This window comes from Meriones unguiculatus, chromosome 2, assembly GCF_030254825.1.
Source record: "Meriones unguiculatus strain TT.TT164.6M chromosome 2, Bangor_MerUng_6.1, whole genome shotgun sequence".
NCBI lineage: Eukaryota > Metazoa > Chordata > Mammalia > Rodentia > Muridae > Meriones > Meriones unguiculatus.
Window position 1 is genome coordinate 183,219,588 of NC_083350.1, and position 25,019 is coordinate 183,244,606.

Sequence of the window (25,019 nt, forward strand, 5' to 3'; positions counted from 1 at the left end):
CTCCCAGACACCAGAACTCATGGTAAATATAAATCTTAAGAGTATAAATGGTGGTGACTATATAGAAAGATAATTATGAACTATATTGCTTTAATGGTTCAGTTGGGAGAGTCTTCAAATCCTTACTATGTTCTTAAGCAATATGGCTGTTACTGAACACAGGTGGTAGCAAATGAGGAGGAAAAGCAATATGAGACAGAAGGTTAGAAGAAAAGACCATATTGATGCAAATGAGATATTTTTTTCCCTAGATGATACTGACACTGAACCTCAGGCCATTTGCTATATTTATATATTACTATGTAACAGCGATACACCCAGCCCTCTCCTTACTTTGTGACTGACTACCCTAAACTCTTTCATGTTGTGTTCTGTAGGAAGTGTTTGGTCCTTATGGTCCATGAACTGATTATCCCATTGACTCAAATGCCTAATAAGTTAAGAGTAACCGGCCAGGTGGTCCTGTTACAGAAGAGTTTTTGGCTCCCTACATTACTTGTGCTCTTTCAATCTTCTTAAATTACCTAAGTACTCCTAATATTTCCTGATGGGGAAACAAGCAATTTTCTGAGAGAGATTTTCCATCTCCACAAGCAATGACTAATTTTAGAAAGCTACAAATTATTTGAGAATTAAAGTGTATACAAGGGTGGGGACATAGTTCAGTTGGCAAAGTACTTGCCTTGCAAGCATGAGGACCTGAGTTTGATTCCCAGAATCCACACTAAAAAGTTAGGCTTATTGGTGTACACTTATAATCCTGTATTGGGAAAATTGAGGCAGGTAGATGCCTGGAGCTTTCTGCCTGAAAGACTGACACTGACTCAGAAATGACAAATAGGTAGGTAGATAAATGGATAGATGGATGGATGGATAGATGGATGGATAGATGGATGGATGGATGGGTGGGTGGGGCGCATAGACAGACAGAGAGATGTAAGTGGTGCCTTTAGAACAGCACCTCTCTTTATCTTGACTTCTACACACACACAAAAACACACATATACATTGTACACATAACACATATGCAGTCATCCACAAGCACACTCCCACAATAAGAATATACCTATGAAAGGACTTTTATCAAGATTTTTACTTTTCCTATTACATACACTACAAGACATGTTAATTTGTCATCCCTTTGTTATAAAGTGGTACTACTTACTAGTAAGAGCTCATTACTGTACTGCAATGAATTAGAAAGGCTAAAGGTGAGAGGAGAAAGTGCTTTATGGATTGTGCTAACAGGGAAAAACTTTGCAACAACAACAACAAAAAACACTGAATGAGCCAAAGCTTCTCACTGTACGAAAGTAACTGTTTCTTCAGGAATGACAATTGAATGATGGTGTCTGTTTCTTTAAAAATATTTAAATAGTAGACTTCTAGGGTAGTTAAATTATTTGATCTCCATCTCAAAACAAATATTAACATTAAATGGTGTAAGAAACAGTGCATTTAAAATTCATTTTTTAAAATAAATTATCCATGGGCTGGAAAAGGAAAAGTTATGTCAGACTCTATGACTAAACATTCACTATACACAAGAAACCATGGACTCCGGACCTGTCACCTCCTCTCACGGGCCTCTGTGGCTTACCTCCTAGAGAGGCAGTACTGCCTGGTATGGTGAACTGAGGGCTTAGCTGACAAACATCCGGCAGATCGTTACATCATAAACATTCAGGAATGGTCATTCTGTTCCTTCCAACATAGTCTAAATGTCTCACGGACTGAAGTTGGGCCAGCTCGGCAGTTAGCGTCATAGATGGCTGGAAACAATAACCTTGTGCTGATTTCCTCACCCGGAACCCGAATGCAGGTGGACCCGCAACACCTGCACCGATCGCACTCCTACAGGAATTAACGAACGCCAATTCTGCAAATCTGATGCAAGGACATCAACACAGAACCCAGGAGGCCTCGTGTTGTTTAAAAAAAAAAAAAAAGCATAAACTATATGAACTAGATACTGTTTTCAAAGTCTCTCCTAACTTCATTTTTTAAAAATTTCTTTTCACATTACTGTTCAAACTCAAGGATTTCATGAATTCTAGCCAGCAATCTAACTCTGAGATACCACCCCTCCAGCCTAGAAATCAAATAGTAACAAATAATTAGTTTTATTTATAAACAACTTAAAATTTAGAAATAAGAATCCAAATACTTTTCAAAATAATTTTCAAAATGATTCAGTGGCCTTTGTTTTAAAAGACATTGGTGATAACTTTAAATGGAAGCACTAACAGATGTTTCCAGGAAGAGAGCTGCTCAGGCCCTCCTGTCTTACAGGGTTTCTCTGTGTAGCCCTGGCTATCCTACACTCACTTTGTAGAACAGGATGGCCTCGAACACATAGATTAAGTATAAAAGTATACTTAATACTTTCAAGTATTAAGATCCTTCCGTCTTAATACTTAAATGACTAAAAATTAATTTAAGAGATAATATCTCTAAATAGAAAATCTTTTATATGCTACAGAACTTTTAAATACTTTATTGAAAAATAACGCGGTCTACTAATATGACCACATGTTTAAGACAACATTCACTGTTTCCTCACATGAATAAATGAACAAATTTCAAAACACAAACCATATCCCTGTCTCCTAAATATTTAACAGAGCATTTTAACCGCCCAATGAATACATAGCGAGCTATACTTTGAAATGAAATTATCCTCCACTACAATGCCGATATTTTAACACAAAGGCTGATACTAGAATATTTATCTAAGTATCAGCCAATTACAAATTAAGAATCACTAACAAGTAAGTGCAGAGGTGAATTGGATTCAAGGAAGACATAACACTAGAACCTCTCCATGATGCATTTCACAAAATAACACATAAACATGCATCTATAATAACATATTCAGAAGAATATCACATTCATTTATTGAAAACACAGCTGACCCCAAATATAATATGCCTAGGACTAGAAATAACAGACCACAAGTGAACTTCAGAACTTATTATGGTCAGTTCAACAATGCCTAGATGAAAGCAGAGTCTGCTCCTCATAGGAGAGGCTTACTGATGAGCAACTTTAGAAGAAGCGTAGCCAACCCTACTTTCTTGTCATGTTGTGTTTAACAGGAAATAAATGCTTCCTTTTAGGACATAAAGCGAAAGAAAAACACACTAAATCAAAAATATTAAATATTTACCCATCAATCCAATGGTAATAACAAAAACACAGCCAAGTGCAAGTAAGCTATCAACACTAAGATACAGCTCCTAGAAAAAGTGTGTTATTTACAAAGAAGCCAAAGCACATAGACGAACACCGAGTTTATTTAAAGTAGTATTCCCCCCCAAATTGAAAAGCGGTGCATGAACCCTCTCTAGAGGCATCCTTTGGAACAGGGAGCCCTCAGCTCCTGAGGAGAGGGTATAGAGTGCCTCCAGCCTCCTCCCGGACTGGCTCTCCTCTCACGGTTTATTTTGCTTTGTTAGCCGATTCTAGATCAGATTGGACTGCAGGGCACAGCACAAGCAGTTAGACACACTTTGAGATGACAAAGGAAATTAGCCACCGTGTCTTAACTCACACAGAACAAGAGGTAGAAAAAGACGAGCAGCAGCATCTTTATACAAAGGAACAAGAGGAGCCAAGGAGAAAAAAAAGATGATGACATATTCAAAGGAGACAACAAGAATGACTGAAAAAAATATCGGTTAAACCACATTTCTGGGTTGGTTGTTTACTTATCTTTTATTTATTCATTTTTTTCATACTGAAACAGTTTGCAATAAACCAGATCACCAACTGTTAAAGAATGTTGTTTAAACTATTTATAGTAATGACTGGTGTATCAAGAGAGGAGTTAAAACTATTTTTTTAACCATGCTAACACACAAGACTGAAACCATGATGGGTTTTTGTCTGCTTGTTGGTTGAGACACAGTCTTTCTGTGTAGCCCTTGCTGGCTTGGAACTCACTCTGTAGACCAGGCTATCCTCGAACTCGTAGTACTGTTCTTACTTCTGCCTCCAGGTACTGGGATTACTGTGTGCACAACCACACCTGGGGAAAAACCCAGCTTTGAAATTTATTGACAGATACCACACCAGTCATAATCTTCAGCTTAATGGGCAGTTCAAGTCCAGGATGCAGGTCATAATCACCTTAATGGGCAGCTTGAGTCTAAGGCTTTTTAGGGAGAGGGGTTTTCCAAGTAAGATTCCTAAGGGAGAAAAGGCTCTAATAAGAAATGTCAAAAGCTAATTTATATGTAGTAACTACAGAAAGACTTTGGTAACAAACATAACTAATACATGTAAACACTGTTTTAGTTTGCTTTCTGTTACCGTGATAAAACACTGACCGAAAAGAGCAACTCGGTGTTGCATTGTCTGCCTTATAGGTTACAGTCTATCTTTGAGATGCCAAGGCAGGATTCCAAAAAGGAACCTGGAGGCAGAAACTGAAGCAGAGACCATGGAGGATAAGCCACTAAACTACTTCCTGGCTTGCTCCCAGGGGCTCACTCCAAGAGGCTTGCTCAGCTAGCTGTCTTATGGCCCAGCGGGTGGGTTCTCCTGCTTCAATCATTCACTCTCAAAGATAATACTGTACAGAGGAGCCCACAGGCCAATCCAATGGAGGCACTTTCTCAGCTGAGGTCCCATCTTCTCAGGTGGTTCTAGTTTGCATCAATTTTACCTAAACCTAATCAGCACAAATGCACAGGGTCCAAGAACTGCCTGGCTCAGCGCTCCAACACCATCTTAAGACAACATAGCTTTGTGTGGGGCTCCCCGTTTCCACTTTCACTGGGCTTTGTAACTAATATATGTCTAGTCAGTGCCTCTGAGATAATGAGGGAGATACACAGACTGCACAGGCATCCCAACAGCTGCACAGCAAACTGAGTCACACTCCTATAGTGCACGTTTGCAGCGTGACAGCCTCTGCAGACGCAGGCACAAGTTTCTGTTTCTCCTGAATTTTTAAATTATTTTATGTTTATGAGTGTTTTGCTTGCATGTACATCTATGCACCACATGCAAACCCAGTGTTGGATGTCGGTCAGAAGGTGGTGTTGGATGCCCTGGAACTGCAGCTGCCATGTTGGTGCTGGGAACTGAACCCATATCCTTTGCAAAAGCAAGAGAGTTCTTACTTTCTGAGTCATCTTTCCAGCCCATGACTCAATTTCTTTAACTCAACCAGAATCCTCCTTTCTTTCCCTTTCCTCTTTTCCCCGCTTCTCTCTCTGTGTTTCATTCTTCTGAAGAACCTAAGTACACCATTCTATGTACCAATGAACAAAAATTCTAAGCGTGGTTCTCAAAGTGTCATCTGAAGATTCTAGAGAGTACCTCACACTGTGCCATGGAGTACGAGGCCAAACCATTTTCACCACAACTCACATATCATTTGACTTTTACTTACACTGATACTAATAATGATGTGTCAAAACAAACTGGAAAAGCAGTGTCATCTCCAGCAACTATCACTTCTGCTGCCTTGCTGTCATCCATATTACCAATAAAAAACAAAAGACAAAAAGGAACAAAAACTAGATCATACAAAGTGTCCCTGATAAAGCAGTAACAGTCACTAAGTCTTTTCCCTCTGATACAATGAAAAATACTCATACAGAGCCTTCATAACACTCAAAGGTGTCATGGCTCAATTCTCTCAAGGAACAAACAGGCACGTTTATTTTGGGTTCTGAGTAGAGCTTACCCCCTGTTTTAATAGAACTCATTAAAAAAAAAATGACTGACGGAAACACTAAGCTACTCAGACAAGGTGGTTATCTGGTTGAAGTTCCTTTTCTTGGTTGGTTGGTTGGTTGGCTGGCTGGTTGGTTGGTTGTTTTGTTGGTTTTGTGGAGAGGGTTGATGACTGGTTCTGTTTTTGGAAGGTAAAACTTGAAACAGCCAGAGCCTTGTTCATGCTAACCACACACTACCACTGAGCTCTCTGTGATAGAAAATAGTGCCTTTGAGATATATGCCAAAGAGTGATACAGCTGGACCTTGGAATGTGGGACTGCCACACTGATTTCCAAAGTGGCTAGGTAAGTTTGCACGCCCATCAGCAATCAATGACTGTTCCCCTTATTACATGTCCTCTGCCAGCATAAGCTATTGGTTTTATTGATCTTGACCATTCTTACAAGTATGAGATGAAATTTCAAAGTAGTTTTGATTTGTATTTCCATGATGGCTAAGGATAGTGAAAAGTGTTTCTCAGCCACTTGAGTTTCCTCTTTTGAGAATTCTGTTTAGATCTATACCCCATTTTTAAGTTGGTTTGTTTTCTTGATATCTAGTTTAAGTTCTTTATATACTTTAGATATTAGCCCTCCATCAGATGTGTACTTGATAAAAATCTTTGCCCATTCTATAGATTACCACTTTGTCCACTTTTTTGATGGTGCCCTCTGCTGTCAGAAGCTTTCTATTTTCATGAGGTCCCGCTTCTTTATTTTTTTAAAAAGATTTATTTACTTACTACGTATACAATGTTCTATCTGCATGTTCACCTGCATGTCAGAAGAGGGCACCAGGTCTCATTACAGATGGTTGTGGGCTACCATGTAGTTGCAGGGAATTGAACTCAGGCACTCTGGAAGAGCAGCCAGTGCTCTTTAGCCTTTGAGCCATCTTTCCAGCCCCCGAGGTCCTATTTATTAATTGTTGAGGTCTCTGATCCATTTGGAGTGCATGGCGATAAGTAGGATTTTATATGCATTCTTCTACATAAAGCTAATCCAGTTTGATCAGCACCATTTGCTGAAGATGCTCTCCTTTTTCCAGTGTGTGTTTCTGGCTTCTTTATAAAAAACTAGGTGTCCTCAAATGTGTGGATTTATGGCTGGGTCTTCAACTCAACTAATCAGCATGTCAGTTTTTATGTCAATACCATACTGTTTTTATCACTACACCTCTGTAATACAACTTGAATCTGGAATACCTCCCACAGCTATAATAATTCAGGATTATTAATTGTTATCTTACATTTTTGTGTTTTCAGATGAAACTGAAAATTGTCCTTTCAAGATCTATGAAGAATGACGTTGTAATTTTAGTAGAGACTACACTGAATCCATAGACTGCTTTTGGTAGGATAGTCATTTTTACTATATTAATACTACCAATCCATGGGCATAGGAGGAGATCTTTCCATATTTTGATATCTTAAATTTCTTTTTACAGTATCTTGCAGTTTTTATCATACAAGTCTTTCACTTGCTTGGTAAGAAATACCCCAAGATATTTTATATTATTTAAGGTTATTACAAATGGTGTTGTTTCCCTAGTTTCTCAGACCATTTGTCCTTTGCATACAGGAGGGCTACTGATTTTTGAGTTAATTTTATATCCAGCTACTTCCTTTAAAGTGTTTATTTGCTGGTGGGATTTTTAGGGTCACTAACATATATCATATCAAATGAAAATAGATTGACTCTGACTTCTTACTATCCAGTCTGTATCCCCTTGGTCTTCAGCTGTCTTAACTATTCTAGCTAAGACTTCAAGTACTATATTGAATCGGCTTGGAGAGAGTGGACAACCTTGGATTCTTCCTGATTTCAGAGGAAGTACTTTGATTTTCTCTCCATTTAAGTTGACATTGGCTATGGGCTCACTGAAAACTGCCTTTCTTGTGTTGAAGTATGTCCCTTTTATCACTAATTTCTATAGGACTTTGGTCATAAAGGAGTGCTGGATTTTGTCAAAGTCTTTTCCTGAATCTAATAAGATGAACATACGGCTTCTGTCTTTCAGTGTGTTTATATGGTGGATTATATTTACTAGTTTATGCATGTTTAACTATCCCCACCTCTCTGAGATGAAACCTACGATGAAACCTACTTGATCATGGTAGAATATCTTTGTGATATATCTTGGATTTGGTTTCTAAGTATTTTATTGAATATTTTTTGTCTCTATGTTCCTAAGGGAAATGGTCTGTAATTTTATTTCTTTGTTCAGTCTTTAAGTGGTTTGGATATCAAGGTAACTATGGTCTCATAAAACAAATTGGGCAATGTTCCTTCTGTTTCTATTTTGTGAATTAATTTGAGCTGTACTGCCATTAGCTCTTCTTTGAATGTCTGGTAAAATTCCTCACTAAAATCATCTGACCTTGGACTTTTTTGGGGGAGTGTTGGAAGATTTTTAATAGCTATTTCTATTTCACTAGAGGTTATAGGTCTGTTTAAATTGCTTATCTGGTCTTGATTTAACTTTTTTTAGGTGGTATGTTTTGAGAAAATGATCCATTTCTTTTAGATTTTCCAATTTGGAAGAGTTTAGTATAACTTTACAATTATCTTGCTCCTCAGTGTCTGTTGTTGTCCCATTTTTCATAATTTTGTTAATTTGGATATTCTCTCACCAGCTTTTACTTAATTTTGGATAAGGGTTTAACAGTCTTTTATTGATTTTTCTCATAAAACTAAGTTTTTGTTTCATCGATTCTTTGTATTGGTATTTTTGTTGTTTGTTTCTATTTTAGTGATTTCAGCCCCATATTTGATTATTTCTTGTTGTCTGCTCCTTTTGGATATGATTTTTTTGTTATCATTCTAGAGCTTTTCAAGTGTACTTTTAAGTTACTAGTATAAGAGCTCTACAATTTTTTAATGTAGATACTTAACGCCATGAACTTACCTCTTAGAACCATCTTCATTGTGTTCTAAGTTTGGGTATGTTATATATTCGTTCTCATTCAAATCCAGAAAGTCTTTAATTTCTTTCTTAATGTCTGTCTCAACCCATATTTCATTTAGTTCAGTGTCCACGAGTTTGTAAGCTTTCTGTTGTTTCTGTCTTGACATCTAGCTTTAATCCGCACTGCTCAGACAGGATACACAGTGTTATTTAAATTTCCTTGTATTTGTTGAGACTTGCTTTGTGTCTGAGTATTTGGTCAATTTTGGAAAAAGCTCCATGAGCTGCTGAGAAGACAGTACATCCTTTTGTGCTGGGGTGTAAGATTCTGTGACTATCTACTTGGACCATGTGACTTAAGACATCAGTTAGCTCCAGCATTCCTGTTTCTGTCTGGATGGATGACCTGTCCACTGGTGGGAACAGGGCACTGAAGGTCTCTGCTTTCGGTGTATAAAGGCCAATGTGTGACTTCAGCTGTAGTGGTGCTTCCCAACTTGGCTGCTCTTGTGCACGGACTGCAATGTCCTCTTGGTGGATTTTTCCTGGAATGAGTATGGAGTGTCCTTCCTAATCTCTTCTGAAGTCTATTTTGTCAGATATTAAAATAGCTACACCAGCTTGCTTTGTAGGTCCATTTGCTTGGAATGTCTTTCCATCTTTTTACTCCGAGGTGATGCCTATCCTTGATGTTAAGGTATGTTTCTTAGATACAGCCAAAGGATGGATCATGTTTTAAATCCATTCGGTTAGTCCATCTCTTTTTATTGGGGAATTGAGACAATTTATGTTGAAAGATACCAATGAGCAGTTTGTTGACTCCTGTTATTTTGCTGTTGTGAAGTGTGTGTGCTTCCCCTCTTTTGATTAGCTAGTCTGGGATTATTCTTTGGTTTTAACATGGACTGTCTTACTTTCTCCATTTATGATGATTAAAAGTTTTGCTAGGTATAGCTAGTTCTCTGGGGTGGCATCTGTGATCTCTTAGAGGATGCAGAACATGTGTTCAGGCCCTTCTGGCTTTTAGAGTCTCCATTAAGAATTTGGGTGTTATTCTAACAGGTGTGCTTGTATATGTTACTGGCTCTTTTCCCCTTTCAGCTTTTAATATTCTTTCTCTGTTCTGTATATTTAGTGCTTTGATTATTATGAGCCATGGGGACTTTCTTTTCTAGATCAGTCTATTTGGTGTTTTGTATGCTTCTTAAACCTTCATAGAATTCTTCGTTATGTTAGGAAACTTTTCTTCTATGATTTTGTTGAAAATATTTTCTGTGCCTTTGACCTTGGTTTTTCCTCCTTCTTCTATTATTCTTGTGTCTGGTCTTTAAAGAGTCCCAGATTTCCTGGATATATTATACCAGATTTTTTTTAGATTCAACACTGATGTATCCATCTCTTCTATCATGTCTTCATGTCTGAGATTCTCCCTTCCATGTCTTGTTCTATTGGTAAGCCTTGCCTCTAAGGTTCCTGTTTCAGCTTCTTAATTTTCATTTTCAGATTTCCCTCAGCTTGGGTTTTCTTTGTTGATTATAATTCCCATTTTCAGATCTTGAACTGTTTTATTAATTTCCTTCTATTGCTTGTTTGTGTTTTCATAGATGTAAGGGATTTATTAATTTCCCCTTTAAGGACTGCTATCATATTCATACAGGCTATTTTAAGGTCATTTTCTTATGCTTCAGCTATGTGGGAATACTCAGGGCCTGTGTAGGGTTGCTGGGGCTCTAGTGAAGACATCTTATCTTGGCTGTTATTGTGTTTTTGTGCTGTCATTAGACAGGTGGAACTAGGAAGTTTGTGAATCTAAGTGCTGATTTCTTGTCTTTATTGGGTGGGTGTTTTCTTCCTTGGTTTCTATTGCCCCCTCTGGTTCTTAACAGAATGTGGTGGTCTGTTACCTGGTAGGAGATTCTTCTGGGATCCTGACAGGTGTGGCCACTGGGGGTTCTAAGCAAAAGGTATTTCTAGGTATTGGGGGCTGGCACTTAGGAAGAGCGCCAGCTATTGGAGTGGGGTCTGAGAGGGTACATGTCAGAAAGGAAAGCAGTGCATTTCCATCAGGATCTGCTTATGTAGTTCCCTGCAAATGGGGACAAAGAGTGAGAAGAGGCCACAGCACAAGTTCTGCTACAGAGCTGAGGATGAGACTAGGGGATTAGACTTGGAGGAATGAAGGGAGAGGTAAAGATCTGCAGTTAGCCTATTAGTTCTCCTAGTCAGAGTGGCCTGCAGGTTCTAAGCAAGTGGCTGCTGGAACTGGGGACTGGGGTAAAGCAATGAGGTGTGGAAGGAGGGAAAAGGAGGCTTCAGAGCTAAGGATGAAACTTGGAGGATTGGCTTTGGAGGAGCAGAGGGAGAAGTGAAGATCTGCATATAACTTACTTGGTTCCCTAGCCTAAGTGTTCTGTTGGTTGCCAAGAACTAATTATTTTTTAAAACTTTTTTTTAAACTATTACAAAAGGCTCCACAGAGATGAAGATATGAGAATAACACACATCAGTAACACATTACCTTTCTTATTTTTGTTTGTTTTATAAAATAGTTATGTGTTTCTTAAAATAACACTGAACACTGATGTTAATGGCTTAATGACTTATTAACCTTTAAGCATTTTTTAAGATTTATTTTATTTTATTTCTGTAAATGTTTTGCTTGCAAGAATGTATGTGCACTGAATGCATGCAGTGCCTGAGGAAGTCAAGAAGCCATTTGAGCCCCTGGAACTGGAGCTATGGTTAGCTGTGAGGTACCAGAGTGGGTGCTAAGAATAGAATCTGGGTCCTTTTAGCTGCTGCTAAGCCATGTCTCCGTCCCTTTTACCACTGTGTTTAACTGATGAGTGACTATTCACTCTTTCTTTTCTTTATTATTTTTAGGGTTTTCAAATCAGATTTCTTTATATAGCCTTGGCTGTACTAGAACTCACTCTGTAGACCAGGCTGGCCTAGAACTCAGAGATCCACCCGCCCCTGCCTCCCAAGTGCTGGGATTAAAGGTATGCGCCACCACCTGTCCAACGCCTGAGAGGTTTGGAAGTGTTGGTGTAAGAATCTGAAATGAAAACAGTTTAAGAAGGGCTACAGCCAGACAATAAGCAGCCTCCTAGACCCTTAAAACAACCATCAGCAGCTGCTGCTGATCTCTGTGATTCAGAGTGACGGACTCACAAGACCCTTCTGCCTGACAATCTTGCTGAAGGGTTAGCTGCTCTTCCTGTAAGTGTGCCAGGTCAAAGTTCATTCCAGAGGAAAATAAACTGAAGCTGCCAAATGCCCCTCAGTTTAGTAAGGCCTGTGTCAAGAACAGGAAGGTCAAGGCTACTCTGCCTCCCCCCACTGAGCTGATGACTGTTTATTGGATAAAGTAATAAATGACAAATCACCGTTTCTCTAAACCCTTTCCTTGGTGTTCCCCAAAGTTCTGATGACTTCCAGAACTTCTGTAAAGGTCTGGTTTCAAGCTTCGTACAGAAAGTACAAATAAACATGCCTATAATTAGTGGAAAAGAAATGTTACCTTTTGAGTTTAACTCTATTCCTTAGAAGCTGAACTGTTGACCACCACTGCCCTCAGCTGTCTTCTCGTACACTCTCAACTTTCAGCATCTGAATTACGCCCCTTCCCATCCAAATCAGCAAGTGCTATTTCAGGACCCCTTGAACTTTACATGATCTAGTCTCGGCCACACCACAGCAAGGCACTGCTTGTCTTCCAGCTAAGCCCCTAAAGCCTACACGGAATTGCTTTAACATAAACAACTACCTCTATTACATTGTACAATCATTTTTTTTCCCCAAAATACGTTTTTCAGTCTATGACAAAATTTTATATTACAAAAACATATCAAAGAAATGGGTAAGTCCAAATTAGTTCAAAATCCACTTCTGACTTAATATTGCCAAAATGTCTGCTGAAAAACCAAGGCAAACGTAATGTTACATGCTGCTTGTTTTAACCAAGAGAGACCAATAAAAAAGACTTCAAAACAGACAATTGTATTATGTAAAACATGTCTCAATAAAGTTATTATGAAAAATAATGTATTGTAGGCTTGCTCCTAATCAGTTAAAAACACACAGATATAACTGACAGTCACTAAGTCTTTCAAGAATAAGAAGAAATTTTTACATTCACAGAGATACATATTTATATACATATTCATTACATTGGTATGCAGATGACTTAATGTTTTAAAATCATTCTTATATAAATAACTAAACCATTTCCTTTCACAAATGTCTTAAAACCTAGCATGTACACATTCCCTTAAGAGCTAGCATGTCACCCAGAGGGTTAACAATATCATTTGGCCATCAATGCTGTTTTAACACTGGATTCCAAACTCAGAACATTTTTAATTACTCATTAGTATGCCCACGGAAAACAGCCTATTTGCAACTGATAGCCATTGTAACAAGACCAATTCAGCACTGATAGAAGATAGCAAATTCGGTGTGTCCAAAAAGGAAAGAATTTTCAAATGAGCTTGTAAAACCTCATGCTAGAAACAGGGCGGGGTAGAGGGGCACATGATGAAAATTGAAGCTGGCAGAGACGGAAGGAATCTTTGCTGTTGCAATGCAAAGCAAAATTTTAACCAACTATATTTTAAACACATACAGGCAGAGAGAGAGACAGAGACAGAGAGACACACAGAGAGAGAAAGAGAAAAGGCGAGAGAGGGAGAGAGAGAGCGAGGGAGGGAGCTACCCATGGTCACACACAGTAAGAGGCAGGACAAAGTGGTACTGATCTTTCTTGACAAACAAATTGCTTGAAATATTGCATGACTTGCTACACAACGCTGTTATTACTTTCAACTGGAAGATAGGTCCAATTATGACATCAATACAAGCTCTCTTTCAGAGTGGAATGAAAGAACAGTAAATCCCAGTGGACACCGGAGTTCTCTAGCAGAGATGATGTAATATACAAAAATAGACATCCTCCAGCAGAAGCTGAAACTTGGGTAAACAGCACACTGCATGCTATCCTCAACTGCCTTGCATGAATTTGCAATGCGTGCTGTTAATAGCGTGAGAGAGATCGTTCTACGCTTTAAATTCTTTCATGATTTACATTTCAATGTCTATCTCTGCTCTATAGCTTAACTTCCTAATCCATACTAATGAAATTAACATAAATACCTGATTATAACTGCAAAAGAGAGAAAAGGTCCCTCCCTAAAGCAAGGAGAATGACAGCAAAGCAGCAGCTCTCACAGGCTGTGGTTTGCCAGAAATTGCAGTACAAGGTTCGGTACCGTCTCCTCCACCTATTGTTTAGACAGCTTTCTCTGAGAACCTTTCGGAAGGATTTAAATACAGCATGATCTGGGTGGCGAGGAGCCGGTTAACCTGCTGACAAGGAGCATGCAAAGGGTACTTCTTACACTCTCAAAAACCACTAGTGAAATCCAAAGCATCTGTGTGCACGGATCACAGCATCTAGAGCCTTTTCAGGGTGGGGTTGAACATGTCCCTCCTCACCAACATTCTCCTCAGTCATCCCTCAGTATCAGCTCAGCCTTCACATTTTCATTAAGCTTTCCTGCACTAAAGAATAGTCTGCTTTGGCCTAGGGGTGTGGTCAGTTTGTGGAGTGCTTGCTTAGCACGAACAATGCCCTGGATTTGAGCCCCAGCACAGCAGAACTGGGCATAGTGGTGCATGCCAGGGATCCCAGGGCTTGAAAAGTGAAGGCACGAGGATTAGAAGTTGAGGGTCATCTACACTGGCAGTTACAGACCAGCCTGGGAGAAATTCTTGACTCAAACAAAACCACAAACAAACAAACAAAACACAAAGCCTGTCTTGCTTCAAACTAAACTACTCCAAACTATGACTCAAGTGTTTGCACTTTATATGGCGAACACACACACACACACACACACACGCACGCACACACATTTACTGGGCAGAAAGTGCTAAAATGAATAAACTGGCACTTTAAAGTTTTACTTTTGTTACATACCTATTTTCTTTTTCCAAGACGTATTTATGTGTATGAGTGTTTTGCTTGTGCATATGTCTCTGCACCATCTATGTGCCTGGTGCCCACAGAGGACAGAGGAGGGTATGAGATCCCCTGCAACTGGAGCTATATAGTTGTGAGCTATCATGTAGGTACTGGGAGACAAAACTGGGGCCAGACAAAACTGGCAAAGTGATGTCCTTCACCCATGAGCTCTCTTCAGCACCTATTTCTACTTTTTTCCACTTGAACCCTCACCCTTATCCCCGTTGTCAAGTTCACATGCCATTTCTGCTTCTACAGCTTAATCAGGTCCTTTTCCCAGCTTGGAGGAGGCAAGTTTATCAAAAAGTGAATCTCTGAGCAGGGCAGTGGTGATGCAGGTCTTCAATCTAGCACTCAGACAGCAGAGGCCAGTGTGTCTCTGAGTTCGAGGACAGCCTGGTCTACAGAAAGTTCCAGGATAGCCAGGGCTACACAGAGAAACCCTGTCTCAACAAAACAAGTGGATTTCAGTACAACACGACCTCCTCTTTGGTCTCTCTGGATTTTCCCAAAAGTTTTTAGTCTTTCAGCAGATGAAATTATATGAGTGATCTATTTCTCCTTTGGCATGACATTACATTATAGCTGATCAGAGAGCCATTCCTGATTCTTCCAAGTGCCCAGTACATGTCGCTCCATACTTATATTTTCCTATGTTTTTACTATCCGTATTTCCCCGTGAAACTACCAAGCGAAGGGGACAAATCACTTGAGTCTGCCACAGATCTAAAATCAGTAGCCAACAAATATCTGTCAAATGAACAAATCTGTAGAATAAAATGCTGACTTCTTCCTGAATGACAAAGGAAATAAAAGTTTTCCGAAACTCTATCCTACTGTAATTACAGAAAGATACTTGTGACACCAATGAAAAGAAACCCTTTTGCTTCAACTAAGCAAACAAATGCTGGGTGGATAGATAAGGGAATAAATGTTTAAAACTAGTTACAACACTACCCCTATACTTACATAATTTTATGTGTGTTAAAATACATCTTTAAATATATACATTATAGTTTAGTTAAGAGAGACATGAACTAAGGTAAACTTTGAAGTTCTTAACATTCTAGAAAATTTACTAAAAATATAAGTCACAAAATCTGACATAAAGCACTTTTTTTTTTTTTTTGAGCTAGGGTTTCTCAGTGTAGCGTTGGCTATCCTGGACGTGCTCTGTAGACCAGGCTGGCCTTAAACTCACTGAGATCCACCTGCCTCCATCTCCATGAGTGCTAGGATTACAGGTATGTGACATCACACCTAGCTAAAGCACAATTTCTTATAGTTAAATAGCAAATACCACATCAAAATAAGGAGGCATTGAAAAGTTACTGAGAAAGCAAACCATGAAATGGGTGAAAATACTTAGAATTCTAATTTAAGAATAGCTCAATCAAAAAAATCTCATATCAAATAGAAAAATGTGCATAAAACTAAACATTGTAAACTTTTTATATCACTAACTAATAACTTTTAAAACCAAACCTACCAAGGAATCCTTAACTGGATACATCAACTTAAATATATTCCTTAAAAATACTGTAAAATGATGCATGCGTGAGGTTACTGTTTTATTTCTCCTATTTTAAACAGCACACAAGGAAAAAGACATGTTGAAAAATCACAAAGTATTCTCAAGCATGTTTAATTGTCATGTTTTACATATGAATTAAAAACAGTTTAACTTACAACATGGAAAAGTTTTTTTTAATTTCATTTAGAAATGTGTAAGATATATGCTAAAACCACTGATATCTTATATGGCCATTAAATGAAGTAGGATTTATCTGACACTACAAAAAATATATATATATTTCTAACCAGGTATGCTAGGATACACCTTTAATCTCAACACTCAGGAGACAAAGGCAGGTAAGTTTGAAGCCAGCCTGGTTTACAATGCTGAGTTTCAGGCTAGCTAGTGAGATCCCATCTCTAAATAAACAAGAGAGAGTGAGACAGATCAACCCATCCTATGAAAAGGGGAGCTGATCTTCCAAAGCCTCATCCCCATGTCTTGTGTGTACGCCATACTTAACAGATGCTGGCAGTAAAAAGTATTAAGTCATGTTGTATCCAACACATTAATTCAATGTAATATTTTCTACTACTACTGCGTACCCACAGAACTCAAACCTGACCTGCTGAAAAGCTGGACACCTTTAACATTTGCAGAAAAGGAAGGTCATCAGAAAGGATATGAGGCATCTCTTCCCATATCTAAGAGGCTGTTTTCATTGCTTTAATATTCATGGCTGACAACTTGAAACTATCCTTTATCTTGTATTATATTCACATTCAGGGAGCACACAGGAGTGGAACAGTGTGCCGATGAGACGGGGGGAAAACACAATATTCACAGGTAGGACACGCTTTCTTTAGTCTCTGGTCTAATTTCTTCCTGTTCAATGTTTGCTCTTCCCAACCTGGAAAGAGTAAAGAGCTCTCTCTCCTTCTCCCCATTAATGTAGAAGAATAAAACACACCGAAAGAGGTGTGGGCCAAGTTCCAGCATGGCTCCAACCAGGTAAGTTAAGCATCCTTCCTCCCAGTCAGCTCCCCTACCTGCCCTCTCTCTCCATCCATCCTTGCCATGGACCTGGGATCTCCTGCCATACAAACATGACAGGAACAGCCTGAAGCAACAAAAAGTGAGACAAAGTTTTCTTTCCTTCCTGCTCTTAAAGGTAAACCAATGCTAGTCCACGACCAAGGAAAGTCTTTTTAGGAGCAGACCCCAAATTTGCCAGCCTCAGCCAAGACCGGTGTTACTTGCTTCCATAGTCTCCTCACTGGGAGGCTGATAGTTCAAGCCACTCCTTTCTTTATGGTCACCTTAAGAGCAGCCTCAAGCACCACTCACCAAAATTAAGAAAATGTTAATGAGAATTCTCTTCTCACTGCATATTAAAACACTTACTCTCTCTGCAAACCTTACATGCTTGTCTTGCAAAAATTTCCTCACTCAACACTCAACACGGACTGCATCTTCACAATTCTGACCAAAAAACCATTAAAATTTGTCTTCAACTATCACAGCATATCTAATTTTAAGAGTTCATAAAGTATACATCATTGTGTGTATCTTAAATTCAAGTTTTAAATCAAAATTAGGTTCTTAATTTTTCATGCCAAAAAAAGATAAATCACTTTGTGGATTATATAATTTAGAAATTATGTGTTATATAATTTAGAAATTATACTGTCATCAGGCTTAAAAGCTGGATAAAAAAATTACATTTATCACATCATTTAAAAATCAGCAGTTTCAGGCTGGACAGATGGTCAGAGGTTAAGAGTGCTTACTGTGCAAACATGAGAATCAGAGCTCAGACTACAGCACTCATGGAAACATCAGCACTTGTGTGTGTGTGTGTCTGTGTGTGTCTGTGTGTCTGTGTGTCTGTCTGTGTGTCTGTGTGTGTGTGTCTGTGTGTGTGTGTCTGTGTGTCTCTGTGTCTGTGTGTGGGTGGGTGGGTGTGTCTGTGTGTGTCTGTGTGTGGGTGGGTGGGTGTGTCTGTGTGTGTCTGTGTGTGGGTGGGTGGGTGTGTCTGTGTGTCTGTGTGTGGGTGGGTGGGTGGGTGTCTGTGTGTGTCTGTGTGTGTCTGTGTGTCTCTGTGTGTCTGTGTGGGGGTGGGTGGGTGTGTCTGTGTGTCTGTGTGTGGGTAAGTGGGTGTGTGTGTCTGTGTGTCTGTGTGTGGGTGGGTGGGTGGGTGTGTCTGTGTGTCTGTGGGTGGGTGGGTGGGTGGGTGTGTCTGTGTGTCTGTGGGTGGGTGGGTGGGTGGGTGTGTCTGTGTGTCTGTGGGTGGGTGGGTGGGTGGGTGTGTCTGTGTGTCTGTGTGTATCTGTGTGTGGGGGTGTCTGTGTGTGTCTGTGTGTGTGTGTGCCTACGTGATTCGGAGCTAGACAGAGAGCTCAACAGTTAAGAGCACTTGTTCTTGCAGAGGACCCAGGATCAGTCCCCAGGAACAACGTGGTGGCTCACAACTGCCTCTAACTCCAGTGATAGGGAGCCTTTTTTATGAACCAGGCAGGCAGGTGATAGACATACATGCAGGCAAAATACTCATACACAAATTAAAATTAAAATTAAATAAAAATCTTGAAAATAAAATTTAAGTAGGGTATGGCCCTGCGCACACCTCCAGCCCTAGCCCTGCTGAGGGCAGAGACCGGAGGACTGACTGCTGGGGCTGCTGGCTGCCAGCCCATGAGAAAAGCAATCTCCAGGGTTAGCAGGAAACCCGACCTCCACGGAACAAGGCAGGGAGGGGCAGAGAATCCCAGATTTGGGCTCCATACACTTGCACACACCCAATCACAAACATGCGCACACACACGACAGCCCCACATACAAATAGCAGTTTCTAAGAAACTCTGCACCACCCACGCCACCTGTGAAGACACACATGCATCCCCTTGTGCAGAATAGAAAGGGATTATCTCACTTAATTAGATATTGTACATTTGTGATTTCAAGGAAGGCTGCCACAGTACCCCCCAAAAACAATTAGTAACAGATTTCCTCAACATAAACACAATTACCCCAACCTTTCTCCTGTACAGTAACACATCCATAAATGTTCCTCTTGCTCAACCATGTTCCAGAGAATCATCAGTTTTTCTTCTATAACTCCAAATTCCCTAACCCAAACATGAGCCACAACTTCAAAAGGCCAACTCTGAAAATCACAGATTAGTTTTTGCAGGCATTAAGGAACAAGTTAGGGTATTCGATTGAACCTCCTGATTAAAATGTGGGCAAACCAAAGCAAGAAATCTGGTTAAAAGTAAGGTGCAAATAAGAAAACACAGAGATTTGAAGCTCCCATTTCTTCTTCTTCTTTTTTTTTTTTTTTTAAATAAGCCTGTTGTTTTTTGTTTTGTTTTAATGTAACTAAAATTTCCCTAGCATATTTCCCAAATGCTCTCATACTGGGAATTCTAAACTTACTTTTTCATCAAAAGAACAATTAAAATGTAAGAAATTTCCCATGAGCTTTCCCACACACAAAAAAAGGCAGGGCAATTCCAATGTCCGTCTTTTTCTTATTTGCAAAGCAAGGTAACAATAACAACAAAGTGCTTCATTCACTTTTAACGATAGTTAAACTGCACTTGCATTCTTCACGAAGGGACTAGCCCATCCGTACAGCACAAAAAAAGCCACCTGTGCCACGACCTCCACCTAAACCAATGCTTCCTGGCTGCACATACGCGTCACCCCATCAGCGCAAAACACAGCAGAACAAGACCAAGCAAAGGACATCAGCACTACAATTCATTAGTAACATTGCAAATTTACACACAAACTTAGATTAGGGTTAAGAAACCACACAAATTACAATACCTGGGATTTAGTGCATTCCTTTGAGCCAGAATGAAATGAGTGCCATAGAGGAGGAAAGGAAAAGAGGAACATTGTCAGACATGCTACACATCGCATCTGCCGAAACGAAGATCGTGTTCACATCAGTGTAGAATGGCAGTCTAGGATTAGCTGTGCGTACTGTGCGGTGCTTGCTAGCCTCACGCTGGTCATTTCGATTCACCCAAGCACACCTGTGCAACTCACCTCTCCGAAACCAGCTCTCCAACCCAGCCCTACTACACTAGCCAACATTTGTCCAAGACAAAGAGATTTTGTTGTGAACAAAATGATTTACAGCAAATGAAGAATAATAGTTTCCTTTTAAATCTTTTTTTACATGTCTGTCAAACATATAGGACAAATTTTGAATTCCTCATTAAAACCTGTCTAAGCCAAATAAATTATATATGTAATTAAAACACAATTTGTACCTCAAAAAGTACCCAGTATTTTGAATTACAACCATGATATTGCCAAGCTTAATTCATTTAGAGAAATTTATACCAGTTGGTCACATATTAGTAAATACTGAGAAAAATTTTATCTTAATATTGAATTGTTCCTAAAAGTATCTGTTGACCAGATAACATACCATTAAATAAAAAGAAAAAAAAAATTTAAATCTTACAGCAACACACAAAATACATTTTAAAAAACAGACCAAGAAAGGGTAACGATGTATGGAAGGGTAATGAAGTAGCCCTTGAAAGACAAAACAGGGCAGACAAGAGATGACCCTCCAACTTGAATGCCCCACATATGCCCATCAGGCTAATCCAATCAACATTTAACACCGAGCAAGGAAGTCCATGCTCGCCTGACCTTCTTAGGGTGGAAACTAGGTTTGAGAAAATAATTTCAAAGCAGAACAAACAGTAATAATATTAGTATCTCAAAATATAGTAATCTACCTTAGAGTACTAGCATTTATAATTTTAATATGCATTTCCTTCTTTCTGTGATGTTAAACCTATACCAAAACCAATTACCTTCTTCAACTAACACTAGTAGTAAGAAAACAAAAAAGTTTGTGATTTCCACCCTCCCTCCCTTTTCTACCTTTTCACTTTATTTATGTATTTATTGGCTCAGGGTATTGGTCTGAAGCCCTGACTGGCCTGGGATTTGTTATGTAGAATAGGCAGGCCTCCAACAGGCAGCAATCCTCCTGCCTCTGGCTCCTTCCCAGTGCTAAAATAACATGCAGACACCACCAGGCCCAGCTTCTTTCAAGCTTTTCTCTTCTTTCTGATGCCCAAGTCTCTCAGACAGACAGATAGATCTGCCTTTGTGGTGGACAAAGCTCAGTTTTTCTCGAGAACTCAAGCAAATGATTCTCCATGATAAATTGAAACAGTGCATGGAGTAAGCACATTGCAGGTGTTCAAAATCCTGTTAAAGATTTAAATACAAACAGCTTTCGACGAAATAAGTGTGTAAACAGGGCACAAAGGGTGTTCAACCTAAAGATACTAAAAGCTGAGTAAATGGTTTGGTCTACATAAGTTTTCCACTTGTGCTTACTGGCAAAAAGAAAAACTGGGAAGTGTAAAACAGTTCCCAAGTTAACCATTTTTATGTATCCAGTCATAAGCTACTGGCCACATTCTGTTTCTCAGGTAAAGATAAACCAACTTCCGTATTATGACACTAGCATAAGAATCCTGGGTCCAGTCATTTGAAAACACAAGAAAAATGAGGCTCTGGACTGGATTCATGGAAGTTTATATAAAACACCATGTCAGCATTTCTTCAATGTAAGAGTATATTTATCAAATCTTACGAAATAAGTGGCAACTAAGTGATCCCAGCGTCTAAAAGGATCTGTAAACTTGTGTAGCAGAAGCGTTTCAGAACATCTTAACACTGAGGTATTTCTCAAGTCATTTCAGGTGATTCTCACCTCGGTTCTGTGCACTGAACAGAGCTGAGGCAATAGTCTCACAATAGAGTAAAACCCCATAAAAGTAGTATGAAGGCTTTACACATGTATACTAATAAAAGCCAGAAATGGTATGCAAAGCAGGGGTGCAAAGCAGGAAGCTGAAGTCTTGAGTTAAGGGAAGAAAACTTAGAAAACACCAAGTATTATATGCTCATCTCAAAGCCTACCTCAGACAACAGTCTAAAAAATGAAAGAACTAAGCGCTGTCTCTTCACTTCTTGGTTTAATACTTCCTGAAATCTATTCAGATGAGGTGAAGTGAGCTTCCACCAGAAGAAGAAAAAGCAAAATTCAAGGGAAAAAAAAAACAAAAAAACAAAAAAAACAAGAACAGGTGGAGTTCTGGGCATTCTGGGACCGCCAGGGGTACATAGGGAGAGCAGTCTCCAAATAAATATGTGAATAAATAAATAATACAAAAATAATCAAAACAGACAATTTAACCATCTTTTTACACACCCCTACCGCACACACACACACACACACACACACACACACACTGAGGAGAAACACCAATTCTGCACTTATAACTTACCGTATGGTAGCCTCTGGGTAAAGGTGGCTTGCCCACAGGGTAAGAGTCCACTGTGTCAATAATTGTTTGTCTTTCCCCTTTCTGGTTGATTTTCCTAAATCTTCTTCGAGACTGTCTGTGGGAGGCTTGGCGCTGAAAATATTCTTCATTTTCATCCATATAGTCCACCTGAAATAAAGTCCCCAAGATATTTCATTTCTCCAATCAGAACACTTCACATTAATACTAGATCCAAGAATACACTGACAGTCTACACTCACTCACTTTGCAGACAACTCTACACAGACTTAAGTCAGTCTACACCTCTCTGAAGCTAACTGGCATTCTGTGACTCTTCCGTGAAGAGGCATTCTCAGTTCCACTTAGGACATTCTGGGTTACTCTTGAAGTCCCTGTAGTTTCAGGGGAAGGGACTTTAAGTGGTTTCTGTGCTGACTTATGAGTCAAAGAGGTCATGGGATACGTTACCACACTTATGAATGCAGCTACTGCTCGTCATAATTTTAGTATACAAAAAAAAAATCAAAACTGATGCATTTGAGGAAATCAGTAACACACCCCTCCCCCTCACCCCCAAATCCTGAATGATTCAACTAGCATAGCCAGCAGAACAGCTCCAGGAAACCAAAGTTCCTCTTCCGGCTTACACAGCATGGCTTCAGTTTCTTTTTGTTTATGTAGCACTGCTTTAAAAAAAAAAAAATCCTTTTAAACATCTGAAAAAATCTAGAATCTAGTGAACACACTAACAGAAAAGAAGTGAAGTTAGTCTGTTCATCACTTATGTTCAGGATTGTGCACATTCTGGCATGTTTACCCTCCGCTCACAGCTCCTACAATACTGTCAAAGAATGAAACCCCAGGAACTTTACAAGAAAAAAAAGTTGTGCAAAATCAGCACTGACTGGGGTTAAAAAAAAAAAAAATCTCAGTTTAAAATTTGGAAAGTCCCATCCTCATTCCTCAATTTTCATAATCCTAAATTTTACCACCACCATTTTCTTTTCTTACTTTGTAAGACTTGGCCCCAAATGTTTACTAAGTTTAGAGAGGAACTTCTTATTGCTGACAAAATTCTGCTCCAACATCACAGGGGAAATCTGAAATTGTCTCTGAAAAACTCGACCTAGAGTTGCCTACCAAATACTTAACCAACTGTGGTCAAGAAAGTTCCACCATTACCACTAGTTGGGCATCTTTTATTTTACAAGATTTTCCTTCCTGGATAAGAAGACATCTTGAAGGAGGCTAGTCAGAGCTGGGTACCAGACTAGCTTTTCTTACTTTTAAAGGAGTACCTAATGGCCTCTCCTAAATCATTCTTATGCAGTAAGAAAGAAGGACACAGATGGTTTTTCTTTAATGTGTAACAAAAAATAATTATGTTACCAACATCTTTTTTTATCATATCTTCAATCACACTAATGTGAGACAGGGCTCTGAAAGCGGCCAGGGTTTTAAATCCCCACTGTAGGTCTCCAGTGTCCTTTCAATTAAGGGAATCAGGACTGCCTGATGTTACCTGTGGCTTAAACACATACATATGTGATTCACTTAAAGAAACTTGTTCAATGCAAAGGCCACTCAGAGCTAAACATTTGCAGTTCCAGGGTCCCCCAAACTTCAGTTAAAAGACATCACCCAGTGATTGAGTTAGAAAGATCAACACCAAACACTGTCCCCTTTCAACTATCTTCTGCATTTGAATTTTGTGAATAATTTCAATATTACAATTATGAATAAAAACATAATTACTAGGTAAATCTGTTATAAAATATAATGCTTTATGATGAATAAGTAGTTTGTGAAAGAGTTTTTTTTTTTCAAATAAAAATACTACTGGAAAATAGAAAGTTTTTAAAGAGATATTCTTACCACAATCATTTCAGAAGGCTCTAGCACAATGCATTCACAGCCACGCCTAAAGCTTCCTGCAGAACGCTTGCCAAAACTAAAAGGGGTGAAAAAACAAAAACAAAAAACAAAAAACAACAGACTCAGGGATCAAGAAACATGAATTATGAATTTAACCTCTAACTAAGAAATTTTTTTAATTTCAAAAATTATACATTAAAGGTGTCTTTAATCATTATTACACAAAGAAATAACAATAAAATAATTTAAGTTCCTAAGTTTCAATCATATTCTCCTGGAAATTTTTTTCAAATTAATGATGTAAGTAAAGAAGAATTAATATGAACATGTTCTGGTGATGGACTGTTTGAAATCATTCCCTATAAGGTGAAGTTTTAGAATATTCCAATACAGACAGAAATGGCCCCATTGAAAAACTACAAAAATGTTTATAAAGTTTGTTACAGGCAATCCATTTTTCTACGTTAACATGTGCAGACTAAACATTCCTTTTACATGGGACTGTAATTTTTTTTTCTAATTTTCCTGATCAGTTTATTCTAAATGTTTTAAGAAAAAGATACCAACACAGGATTGTTCTTTCTTGGGCATAAAGTGATACGCAATGTGCAAGAAAAACTCTCCCTCTAAA

The 25,019-nt window shown here is 38.9% G+C and overlaps 1 protein-coding gene across 7 annotated transcripts in view; it reads right to left on the reverse strand.

Moving 5' to 3' along the window:
- Positions 1 to 25,019, reverse strand: part of Rapgef2 (Rap guanine nucleotide exchange factor 2) — a 219,403-nt gene that overhangs the window by 91,144 nt on the left and 103,240 nt on the right. For 6 of the 7 annotated variants that reach the window (XM_060378453.1, XM_060378455.1, XM_060378454.1 and 3 more), the window contains 3 exons: positions 24,389 to 24,464; positions 22,514 to 22,681; positions 20,013 to 20,030 (listed from right to left, as the gene is read on the reverse strand). In XM_060378453.1, the coding sequence (XP_060234436.1) occupies positions 20,013 to 20,030; positions 22,514 to 22,681; positions 24,389 to 24,464 (262 nt within the window). The remainder of the gene's footprint in view (positions 1 to 20,012; positions 20,031 to 22,513; positions 22,682 to 24,388; positions 24,465 to 25,019) is intronic. The other variant, XM_060378452.1, reaches the window with a different exon arrangement.